At 37.6% G+C, this 12933-nt stretch overlaps 1 protein-coding gene across 1 annotated transcript; it reads right to left on the minus strand.

Annotated features, from left to right (window-relative positions):
- Positions 1 to 2408: 2408 nt before the first annotated feature.
- LOC105439270 lies at positions 2409 to 7669 on the minus strand. The gene is made up of 6 exons (XM_030983682.1): positions 7479 to 7669; positions 5674 to 5775; positions 5121 to 5228; positions 4439 to 4544; positions 3910 to 4011; positions 2409 to 2514 (listed from the first exon to the last, which is right to left on the minus strand). Exons 1-6 carry the CDS (start codon positions 7630 to 7632, stop codon positions 2409 to 2411), a joined length of 678 nt encoding a protein of 225 aa, XP_030839542.1. The 5' UTR covers positions 7633 to 7669.
- Between the last annotated feature and the right edge of the window lie 5264 nt (positions 7670 to 12933).

A 12933-nucleotide genomic window follows, 5' to 3' on the forward strand; every position in this document is an offset into this window, starting at 1 on the left:
TGAAAGAGGAGACTCTAAGCTTTCCAAATATGTATCATTCATTAATTATAATTGTGATTAAGTTAGGATAGAACATCGATACTTCTCGGTTTCGTTTTTTCTGGGACGCACTGTATAGTTAATAATTTATAAACCGAGCATATTACTTTAGATTATCTCATATTTTACACTACATCCATATTCATTTTACCTTAAGTTTGGAAGATAAAATATTGACTTTTGTCTTTCGTTATTCGTTTGCCTTGTCTTGAAATACTTATATGACACGATGTCATGTATTGTATATAGTTTTAATGGAAAAAATGCATTTATTCATTGTATTCTATTTATTTAGATTATGATTGTATATTATAGAATATAATTAACTTGAAACTTAAAACAAGTAAATAAAGTCATAAACTGCCGTGTGTTTTGACACATTGACGTTACAATATTTGTTTTCGTTATCCACTAGTTCTAGTCGTATCTGAAGTATAAGCTCATTACTCGAGACCACAGACAGATATGCATATGCATATGTATATGTGTATGTGTATTTACATGTACATGTATATTAAAGTAAGTATATGTATACAGGTATGTATATTTGTATCATGGACCCTATAAATACTTTACTACACAAACTGCGCTTTTATGTTGTAATCAAATATTTTTTGACGTCTCATCATTTCGTGAAGCCCTAACTATTATCATACAATGAAGTTTGAACAAAGTCTCTTGGTAATAAAAATGAGATTCTATAAAACACAAAAAGAACAAACCGCCACTGATTCTAGTCATTAATATGACTATTTTCGAATTGCTTGAATGTAAAGATGAAAAGTGCTCCGTCTTTTAAACACCATAAATTAACACCTCCGTAACAATCCTTTCAGTGCTCTTCGTTTGAAAATTAGTGCATGGAACGACAAAAAACCACAAACTTGAACATTCATACAGCTCCGATAGACTTATACACACAATGACAAAGCAACGAAAACCTGATTTTACATGTATCCAGTGGTGCAACCAGGCGGTATGAAAAATTGAAAGAAGCAACTCCAATTTTTATATCCCCACTTCTTTCTCGCATATGAATCTATATTGTGTGGAGCAATCCCTACCATGCCATCCACTATATTGACCCCCACACTTAATACGAAAACAGTTTCCATGATCATTGAACGAACCATCGATAAAATTATTATATGTAGGACTTGATCCGTCTAGCCACCTTGCCTCACTGGGACTTGAGCCGGTCAGCCCGATCCAGTAGTAATTGTACTGACCATGCTCCATGATGAAGTTCTCTTCCTCTTGCGACTCGATGAAGACCAGATGGGATCCGTATTCGGAACAAGCTGAAACCGCAGAAGCATGATTCATCTTGGCAGTGCTGAAATTGTAGAACGACCCGCCGAATTCACAATCCACCGGAGGGGATGAGCATGCTGAAAAGATGAAAAATACAATATGTAAATTACTCAATCTTAAGAAAGTAGACAAAGTGGTTATTTGGGTAGAAACTGAAATATTTAAAGAAAAATAGATAATGATGATGATGATGATGACGAAAATAATAATAATAATAATAAAAGTCGATGCAAAGACATGAACAAAATTACAGCTATAAAAATCAATACCTACAGGAACTTTGCTCACTATCGCAGATAGCAATGGTATTTCATACAGTTATTTTTTGTTTTCATGAATGAAATATAGGGGAGGAGGAGGGAAGGGAGAGAGCGAGAGCGAGAGAAAGAGAGAGTGAGAGAGGCAGACAGACAGACAGAGAGATAGAAGGGGAAAGTGGTAGTGGCAAGACCCATTATAATGATGATCAAATGCATGACGTCAATGTATTGTTTCTATTACTCAGACTCGGATAAAGACTGAAAGAGTGACAATATTGATAGGCATTTATATAGCATCTATCTAGACAACTATATTCCGAAGCGCACTAATAATTAACCCGGCTTTAGCCTTGCTGCCATTACGGCGCTCCTGTATTTCAAGGAATTAATTCCTACCAGGTACCCATTTACCTCACCTAGGTCGAGTGCGGCAAAGGAAGATTAGTTGCCATTAGGCATTACGGCGCTCTATTATTTCAAGGAATTAATTCTTACTATGTTCCCATTTATCTCATCTGGGTCGGGTGTGGCAAATGGAAATTGATGCCTTGCCAAAGGACATTAATGCCGTGTCGGGGATTGAACCACGACCTTTGAATTTCAAGTCAAATGCTTAAACCATTCGACTGACACACAAAGATGAAGAGAGAGCGAAAGAGGGATGGAGGGGGTGGTCGGTGAATAGGGAGGGGAGAAAGAGGGAGAGGGGGAGATAGGTAAGAGAGGGAATGTGTAGTTGCTTGACACATTATAATAATGATCGAAAGCATGACATCATTTCATTGTTTCTCTTACTTACTGGTAGCGGTGGTTTCTGGCGATGTCGTTGTGGCTGACACCGTGGTCATAGGCCTCGTAGCCGTCTTGGTCGCCACGTCCGTAGTCGATAATTCTGCTGACTCTGAAACGTTTGAAGGTTGTTGCAAATGAAACCACACTTACAAAGCAATATGATTAGGAATGACAACCTGAACATGATTACAGAAGGCCAAAACAAAGAAAATTATGCTACATGACAACATATAAATTGTATCAGTTTACTTATTTCATGTGGTATTATTTTGTGTCAGCTAATTTAGTGGTGCTTTGTCAAAGCCCAAGTTAATTTTGTCCAATTAATATATCTAAATGTGTTCCTATGGCGTGTTTGTTGTCATTAAACTCGTGGGCAAACGAACGAGACGGGTACCTCCTCCTTTTAGCGAAGCCCGTGACAGGAAAAGCATAACGGCTGAGGAGGGGGGGGGGGGGGGGGGGGGGGGGGGGGGGGAAGAAAGAGAGGGGAAAGCATTTTCTTAGTCAGGGTACGGGGATAGGATCAAGTGGGGGGGGGGGTTAATAGAAATCAGAAAATGCTTTTCCTGTGGGAATCCCAATTCTATCAAAAAGTTCGAAAAGAGGACCGCGAGTTACTTTCTTTTTAATCATTATCATCATCAGCATCATCATCATCATCTTCTTCTTCTTCTTCTTCTTCTTCTTCTTCTTCTTCTTCTTCTTCTTCTTCTTCTTCTTCTTCTTCTTCTTCTTCTTCTTCTTCTTCTTCTTCTTCTTCTTCTTCTTCTTCTTCTTCTTCTTCTTCTTCTTCTTCTTCTTCTTCTTCAGTTGCAGTACCGGCCACCGTCTTGTATTGTCGTACTGGTAAAATTACCGGCACAATTTGTATCATCACGTACTTAGTCAAAAATTATTCTTTCACATGATTGGTAATATGAACTTCCATTACATTTTTTTTAGAGGGGGCGTTTCCAAAACTGGTTATACCTTACATTGCAAATTTTAGGAAATTCACAATGTTATTTCTTATATTTTTTTGTGTTTGTTTATGAATGAAAGAGGGGAGGAGAGGAGGGGTGGGGAGGAGAGGAGGGAGGGAGGGAGGGAGATAGAGAGAGAGAGAGAGAGAAAAAGAAAGATAGAGAGAGAGGGGGAGGGAGATAGAGAGAGAGAGAGAGAGAGAGAGAGAGAGAGAGAGAGGGGGAGAGAGAGAGAGAGAGTGGAGAGTAGTAGTTGCTAGACCTACCACTGAATTTATTGCATTGTTTCTCTTACTCAGAGTAAGATAAAGACTAAAAGAGAGATGAAGAGAGAGAAAAGGGGACGGATGGAGGTTAGGTGGCCAGTAGAAGGAGACGGGTGGTGAAGGGGACGGGATAGAGAGAGAAAGAGAGAGAGAGAGAGAGGAGGAGGAGAGAGAGAGAGAGAGAGAGAGAGAGGGAGAGAAGGGGGGTAGTGGCTAGACAAAATATAATGATGATCAAAAGCATGACATCATTTCATTGTTTGTCTTACTTACTGGAGGTGGTGGTGTCTTGCAATGTCGTTGTGTCTGACATCGTGGTCGTAGAACTCGTCGTGGCCTTGGTCGTCGCGTCCGTAGTTGATAATTCTGCTGACTCTGAAATGTTTGAGGGTTGTAAGAAATTAAACCACACTTTCAAAGCAATGAGATTAGGAATGACAACCTGAACACGATTATAGAAGGCCAAAACAAAAAAACTCTGCTACATGACAACATATAAATTGTATCAGTTTACTTATTTCATGTGGTATTATTTGTGTTTGTAGATTTAGTGATGCTTTGTCAAAGCCCATGCATTTTTCCAAATAATTTATCTAAATGTGTTTGTTGTCATTAAACTCGTGGGCGAACGAGTAAGACGGGAACCGCCCCCTTAAAAAATGGTCTTAACGGCGCCCGTGAAAGGAAAGAGATAAAGACTGAGAGAGAAAAAGAGAGAGAGAAAGAGGGAGAGAGATAGAGAGAGAGAGAGAGAGAGAGAGAGAGAGAGAGAGAGAGAGAGAGAGGAGAAAGTTTCTCTTACTTGAGGTTGTGGTTTCTTGCTCTTGTAATGTCGTTGCGTCTAATCGTTCCGGCATAGTGGCCGTAGGGCTCGTCGCGGACTTGGTTTTCGCTTTCGTTGTCACCGACTCTGAACGTAATAAAAAACAAAAAATAATTGAGTGGGAGAAAAAAGGAGCCGGAGTCAAGTATTGATAGGGGATCAGACAGACAGAGACAAAGAACACGCGAAGAGGGGAGAAGAAGAAGAACAACAACAACAACCACCTGGTCGTTAAACTTATAGACAAAATTTAAATTAAGAAATTTGACGGGCACTAGCTTCCTCCTTATAAAGTGTTTGAGCGACGCTCATGAAAGAATGATCACAAAAATAAATAAGACTAGAACAAAAAAGAATTAGACGGTCACTTCCCCCCTTAAAAAGTGTTTTAGCGACGCCCAGAAAGGAGTGAAAAAATAGAGTCAGATATAGACCGAGAGAGTGGGAGAAAGAGAGAGAGAGAGAGAGAGAGAGAGAGAGATAGAGAGAGAGAGAGAGAGAGAGAGAGAGAGAGAGAGAGAGAGAGAGAGAGAGAGAGAAGGGGATGGGGGTGTAGCGGCTAGATCCTTTGGCTCGAATTCACAAGGGGAGGGTTTGTCGACAAACCTCCCTTGTGAATTCGGGCCATCATGATCATGATCAAAATAAATGCATGACGTACTCGTGGTAGTGGTGGATTGGGAAGTCGTTGTGTCTGAGCGTTCCGATATTGTAGTCGTAGGGCTCATCGTAGGCTTGGTCGTCGCTTCCGTCGTTGACTGTATGATCACTGAAAATACCAAATAACAAAAACAAATAAACATAACTGAGATAAATGACGATGTATAACATTATTTTCATTGAAATATCTCCCCGCCGGCTGTCTCCACGCGCTCTTAGTCAGGGCACGGGGATAAGATCAAGAGCGGGGGGGGGGGGGGGGGGGGCTGATAAAAATCGGAGAAATATTTTCCCGGTGGGACTCCCAATTCTATGAAATAGCTCCGAAAGGGGGCAGTGATGTACTTTCTTTTTAATCATTATCATCCTCTTCTTCTTCTTCTTCAGTTGCAGTACCGGCAAACGTCATGTATTGTCGTACTGGTGAGGTGCAGTGCAGAATGTATGTACAATTTCTGATAAAAGATACAGCAAACTCTTTGCTCTTTGCTCATTCATTGGCCACTCATTAATTGCTCATTAATTAGCCCGATACTATATTATATTACACCTACTTTCATCGCAGTGTCTCCCTTGAAACCCACTTGAGCAGGTACAGTTGTAGCCTACCATAGTCTCTTCACACCAGCCGTTGTTACAGAGGTTTTCGTCACAATCTGCGAAATAAGTTATAAACATGATAATACTCATTATCATATATATATATATATATATATATATATATATATATATAAAGCTTCCAAGTGGTACAATGAATCAGTGTATTTAATATCTTTAGCGTAGTGCCCAGATGACAGATCCATATATGACAGAAAATAATAATAATATTGTATGGCTTTGTTTTCGTGTGATACAAGAATATATTGCTCTTGCTATTACAATATTGGACTCGTCTGCGACTGGTCCAATATTGTCATAGCGATAGCAATATATCGACGAATCCAATATCGTAAACTCATCTGCCGTTTCACCGTTATCAAACGAAATACCAACCAATATAATTATAAACCATCAATAATTAATACTCAAATAACCCAGTAGCCTGAAATTAAATATCAATGAATTTGCTATTAATGGATTGCCACTCAGTCTTCTCGCTCTTTTGAATAGTCTTCTAAATAAACGATAGTTGTTACTTTTCGGCTGGAACGATTCAGTTTCACAATCTAAGTAGGTTTTACAAATTAGGATGGCATTGTCACTGGGTCGTAAAGAGTTTTAGTTCCCAGGATTATCTTCGACATTCGATTGAGTTAAAACAGAACAAAAATATAAGATATTCTTCTTGTCATGATGGGACAATAACTTTGTCACATACATTTTCTATTATCATTATCATGATTATTATAATTGTTGTTCTTGATATCATTAATGTTAGCATAATAATCATTATCATTATTATATTATTTTATCATCATTGTTACTAATATTAATATTATAATCATACGTATTCATATTATCATCATCTTCATTACTATTATCATATTTTTTTCATCGTTACTATTACTATTACATATTATCATAATTGTTATTGTTAGTAGTAGTAGTCATCGTAGTGTAAGTATTAATATACATAGCAGTAGTAGTAGTAGTAGTAGTAGTAGTAGTAGTAGTAGTAGTAGTAGTAGTAGTAGTAGTAGAAGTAGTAGTAGAAGTAGTAGTAGAAGTAGTAGTAGAAGTAGTAGTAAAAGTAGTTGTAGTAATAATAGTAGTAGGAGTAGTAGCAGTAGTATAAGTAGTAGAAGTAGTCAGTAGTAGTAGAAGTAGTAGTAGTAGTAGTAGTAGTAGTAGTAGTAGTAGTATAGTTAGTAGTAGTAGTAGTAGTAGTAGTAGTAGTAGTAGTAGTAGTAGTAGTAGTATTAGTAGTAGTAGTAGTAGTAGTAGTAGTAGTAGTAGTAGTAGTAGTAGTAGAAGTAGTAGTAGTAGTAGTAGTAGTAGTAGTAGGAGTAGGAGTAGTAGTAGTAGTAGTAGTAGTAGTAGTAGTAGTAGTAGTATTAGTAGTAGTAGAGGTAGTATTAGTAATGGGGTAGAGGTAATAACAGAAGTTGTAGTAGTAGTAGCAGTAGTAGTAGTAGTAGTAGTAGTAGTAGTAGTAGTAGTAGTAGTAGTAGTAGTATTAGTAGTTGTAGTAGTAGTAGTAGTACTAGTAGTATTAGTAGTAGTAGTAGTGGGGTAGAGGTAATAACAGAAGTTGTAGTAGTAGTAGTAGTAGTAGTAGTAGTAGTAGAAGAAGTTAGGAGTTGATATCAAACTTTAATGATATCACTGAAGTCCGTGTTATCTGCATGTAGATTTATTGATTAAACAAAGAAACGAATTTGAAATATGAGAACAAAAATGAATAAAAAATGAAACCTACATGGGATTCTGCATATTCTATGCCCGCCCGGGATCCCTTCTTTACTCTTCCTTTGGTGGCACCCGCCGATGACAGAAGGGAAAGGGATGAGTTTGGGGATGCTCTGCACCATGCTGCCATCCTTGAGTCGCATCATCTTACACTTTTGGAACATGGGCAAAGTGTAATTTAGGCCGTACCAGTCTGAACAAGATGTCTTATCCGATAACACAGGCAAGGCTGTAAAGAATATATACTGTAAGAAAATTCATTGCTAATTGTTTTCTTCCTCCTCCTTCTCCTCCTACGCGTCTTCTCCTTCTGCTAGTCCTGCTACTTCTCTCCACTACCTCCTCGTTCTTCTCTTCCTCCCCATTCCTCCTCTCCTACTCATCTTCATATAGCCCTCATCTAGCCTAATCATCCTCACCTTACATCCCCTTACCGCTCCTCCTCGTCCTTGCCTTACACCCTCTTCTCAATCTTGATGATGCAGGGTTTTTTTACATATATTTTGAAACATTTATTAGAGAGACTTTTTTTCGGATGTGTTTTTTGGTTTGAGATGCCATGTTCATTAGGCCAAGTTTGAGGGCATAAATCCTTGTCAATGGTTGTGTCTGCAAATCGTGACTATACAATTGGCTGAGTATACTTAAGCTGTTTGTTATGAAACAACCAGAAGCAGGCAGATATACGCTCTGCCCAAGGATTTAGGAATTGTGATAAAGTGTCAAATTACAGTCTGTGCTTGTAGACTAACGTAGTTTTTTCACCTCGCTCTTATTTCGCTTCGTTGTGGTAATTTTGAAAGCCAACTATTTTCTAGCAATATTCAAAAAAATAATACTTACCGAAGGACAAGCAGGTTACGGTACCAAACAGCAACTTCCAAAATACACCTATCTTTGAGTAGTTAGCCTGTGTTTAGAAGGAAAAAAAATATTGTTTAAATCAGCAAGAACAAGCACAATAACAACAACTGAAGAAAAAACTGTGATGAACATATTGATACGGATGATAATGGTAGTGATGATGATGATTATCACAAAGGTATGTATACGAGCAAATACCGTTACTTAAACAACACATAAATGTTTCACTAATGTAACCTAATTGTTGATACTTTCATATCTGTCAACGAGATTTTATAAAGGTTTTCATGGCCAATTTCGGAGATTTTCCAACACATTTGGTAAAATGTTCATTCAATTTAGCGTAAACACTATTTTTGGTGGAGACTGTCACTTAAGTTAGTGGATCGGGCAGGTTTTTTTTTTTTTTTTTTTTTTTTTTTTACAGATTTACCTATCGGGAAGCAAGTTTTGGGGACATGGAATGTTGTAAAAGGTCGATGGGTATCATCGTGTTCAGGGACCTCCCTGCACAAATCTTGATAATATGCTGCTGGAAACAAAAAGGCGGCCATTTTCCAAAATTACTGTTTATCTTTGAGATTACTTTTTAGAGGAACATCATTTTACCATGATTAAATTTCATACGGGGTGATAATACATTTTATGATTTAAAAAAAAAAAAACACTTATCATCATATGTTTTCTTTCTTGCATTTGGGTTTCGTTACCTTTGAGTTTCAAAGGTTTCGAGATAAACACCTTAATTCGTCGGCCTTATGCCAAAAGGGCCTTAACCCGATTTTGGGGGATATTGAGTTATTAATATCACCTTGTAGATTTCATCATTCTCTTTAAAATAATGATGTGCTTCACTTGTTGAAATTCGATTTATTTATGAAGATAATCATGAATTTCAAAAGGGCCTTAACGCGTATCTAATCTTTTTCAATAAATTCAATAAATATCAGTATAAACACCATTAAAAACATGATTAGTCTACAATAGACACAATGTACTAAGAAAAATCTCTGAATGTATATGTCGTGAATTTAGATCATGAAATCTGAGTGAGTTTTTAATTAGGTGTGGATGCATGAAATGCGACCGACTCGTTGAAATACGCATATGTCATCGTATGGGACTGTGATGAAAATAAACGACGAAAAAGGTGTCCTAAATGTACGATCTCTAAAAAATAACTTTACCGAAAGCTGCACTATATTAATAAAAATATTCAGAAATCAAAAATACTTTTTCAAACATTTTAATTAATCAGTTTTATCAGTTTTCGTAATCCAGTAGCCGTAGGAGGGGCTTTCTGGCAAACCAAAGGTGTTGCGAAACAAGAAAATGTCCTTATGCCAGAAGGGCGGTAACTATGCGCGCGTACGATAACGGCAGGTTAAGGCCCTTTTGGCATAATGCCCAGTAGGTTACGGCCCTTCTGGCATAAATACGCTACATTCAAGCCTTATGCCAAAAAGGCCCTAACGTGTTTTTTGCACATAGCATGTAAAATTCTGAATATTTTATAACACATTTAACACATTTCATGTAAAACTTAATAACTTAACACATTTATCGAAATTGGCTTAAAAAAAATATTAAAAAAAACGACCACAAACTTTTGATTATTAGAAAGGCCAAAACATTTAAACGCATTTCTCGGAATGGCCAAAAGCAGTTAAGGCCCTTTTGGCATAAGGCCGACGTTATGATCCTTACGCATGTTAAATGGCGCGGCGGACAAGTGAGCGGAGAGAACTTAGATATCGTGAGACAGGAACTTAGTAGACTGTTCAAAACAACAAAAAGGTTATCCTATACCGTGTGAGTCAAAAAAAGTTTACACCCAGAAAAATCATCTATGAACAGTAAATTATTATACATCTTATGAAAGAGCGTTTTATCCCAAATCATTTGGTATCATTTTTGTGTGGTATGTGTTCACGCTTAGATGAAATGCATTGCATATGCTTTTTGCAGAAGCAAAGTCACACACGCACACACACACGCGCACAAATGTACCAAATCCCAATTGTTTTATTTAAACAACAGATAAGCAACTTTGGCGCAAGTCGATTTTTGCATCTCGCAAACAATGCCTCCTGTTCATTCAAGCGTGAACACATATCACACAAAAATTATACCAAATGATTTGGGAAAAAACACTCTTTCATAAGATGTATAATAATTTACTGTTTATAGATGATTTTTTTAAATAATTAGCACTTTTCTAGGTGTAAACTTTTTTTTGGACTCACACTGTAGATTGAAACAAGATTCTGTGAAAGCCTAAATACATTGCACCATTTTAAACAATGAAGCACCGAATCACGAGGCAAAATTTAACTGTTAAAAGAATTTAAGACCCAAATTCGTTCCATCAGCCAAAACTTGGTACTAGGCGATTTTGACCTCACGTTTAAAAGGCCCTGGTGCTCAATCGCCGTGACAGAAATAACTTACTTTTCATCATGAAATTTAAAAAAAAATCATATTGGTTAGGAGCTACCAAAGTTGGGTACACTTGTTTTTAATACGCACTGTACACTAAAACGGGAGTTACAAAGAATTTCAGTCCTCGATGAGAAACACGGTTCAGGACTTTAATGTGATTATGCATTGATTGAATCCATACTATCAGTGATGCCCTGGAGAAGCTGAAGCCCGTTAGAGGTGATAATATTAGTTACAAGCTCCACACACTCCTGCAAACACCAAAGATTCTTAAGCACATTGTGAAAAGTGGAAGAGGTAAATTCATGAGAAAATTTCAAATGCGATCCCCTTCACAACCGCCTACGACCACCTGCTAAATGACCAGATACCACAATAAAGTGGAGGTGAAAGAGACATTGTATAGGTAGCAGCAGAGGACTCTATCATCAGATATAAGCAATGTTTATTTAATTTAGAAGAAAGAATAGGGCTGGAATACAAATTCAGAATCCAGGGCCCCGTCTTATAGACAGTTGCGATTTATCCAAACTGAGGAGCCTAATGCTCCCTGTCTAAACCAATTTTACATTGAAATCAATTCACAACTCTGTATAAACCGTGACGTATGTATGGATTATGGCGCCGAGAGCAATCGATGTACATAGGTTTTCTATTCATTCCTCATCAAGTGTTGAACACAATTAATGAAAACTGTGGAGTAATACAGTCGAGGGATTTAGCAAGGTAACCAAAATCTAAGATTGTTTTAAAAAGTTGAATCGCATTTAAGAAATTAAATTGTATTGATGTCAAACTTGGAACCATTTGAAAACGCTAACCCCCCCCCCCCATAAACTATCTATATTGGGGCACAAACTATCCTGTGCAACCGAGTTGCGACCGAGCTTGAGAAATGCTCTATTTCTAATGTATTTTACCTTGCGTATTGGGGCGCATTTATTAATAAGGATCAATAGTTTTCTTCCTTTTCGCCGCCCTCGTATCTCTCTTTTAATTTTTTGTTCTCTTAAATTCACGTGTCGCCTGCCCCCATAACGATACCACTGTGTACCAAAAATATATGATTCTGTAGATTTGCCATTAATTGGAGGACTTTCGATTAAACTGTATTAATCACAACTCTTGATAAAGTCACTGTAAACTCAGTCATGTCACTGTATTTTCACTGATGATGTAAATAGTTTTTTTGCAGAAAGCAATACTTTTAAATGTTAATTTGGGTCAAAGTTTATCTAGGGAAAGTGAGAGGACTCCGAGAGACACATGGGCAGGGTAGGTGTGTATTTGTATGGTATGTATGTTCTCTTTTAAATCATCAAATAATTTGACAAGACTCCTTTCCCCCATTATGATGTTATTCCAAGTTTTTGACGTTATGGTAAAATGTCATTTCGTCATAAAAAATACCTCAGACCAGATGTATTCAATCAAGCATTTAGCGACATATAGACTCGGATATGACGTTATTCTGGCAACTTGCTGCCTGGATACGAGGTGACGGTTGCCCAAATGTCGATACGTTCAAAATAATCAGGGGAGCTGAGTATCTAGTTTTTATAGAGTGATACCGGTCTATTATTTTAATCCAGGTCTTTTATTATTGTACACATGGCTGGTTCAATAATGTATTATACAAAACAAATAATTTACACCCGTTTTCAAAGTAGGGGAAGGAAAGAGGAAATACATTGACAAACATGTTTCGAAGCCAGTTGGACAATTATATTTTAAATGTATTGATAAGATTCCGTGGGGAAAAGACTAGTTTTGGATTGCAATCAATGTACTATAAACAAAATGCTTTGCACGAAGAAATAATGTTCTAGATGAGAGAGAGAGAGAGAGAGAGAGAGAGGGAAAGAGAGAGAGAGAGAGACTGAGGGGATGGGTTAGTCACAGAAGGGGTGTAGGGTGTAAGTTCTGAACTCCACCATTCATTATATTCATGTTTCAGACTAAAAATCATGACTATCACCTGGATCCAGATCTTATTTATGAATCATTCAACAGATAGCCTGCATCAGTTTTGAACCCACATCATGCCCTACACAACATATTGCCCCCATCCCGAAATTTCTCTTGATGTTAGTGAGGGCGGGGGGGGGGGGTATACACTATGCCCATGTTTCAGAGAGCAAATCATGTCTGTCACTTTC

This window comes from Strongylocentrotus purpuratus, unplaced genomic scaffold (assembly GCF_000002235.5).
Source record: "Strongylocentrotus purpuratus isolate Spur 01 unplaced genomic scaffold, Spur_5.0 spur5_scaffold_13, whole genome shotgun sequence".
NCBI lineage: Eukaryota > Metazoa > Echinodermata > Echinoidea > Camarodonta > Strongylocentrotidae > Strongylocentrotus > Strongylocentrotus purpuratus.

Excerpts from the sequence above, each read along its gene's own strand:
- LOC105439270 (XM_030983682.1), bottom strand. The coding sequence starts at position 7,632 with ATGTTCCAAAAGTGTAAGATGATGCGACTCAAGGATGGCAGCATGGTG. Across the intron at positions 5,776-7,478 it reads TAGAATATGCAGAATCCCAT|ATTGTGACGAAAACCTCTGT; the intron begins GTAGGTTTCATT and ends CTTATTTCGCAG. Across the intron at positions 4,545-5,120 it reads CCAATCCACCACTACCACGA|TCGGTGACAACGAAAGCGAA; the intron begins GTACGTCATGCA and ends TTACGTTCAGAG.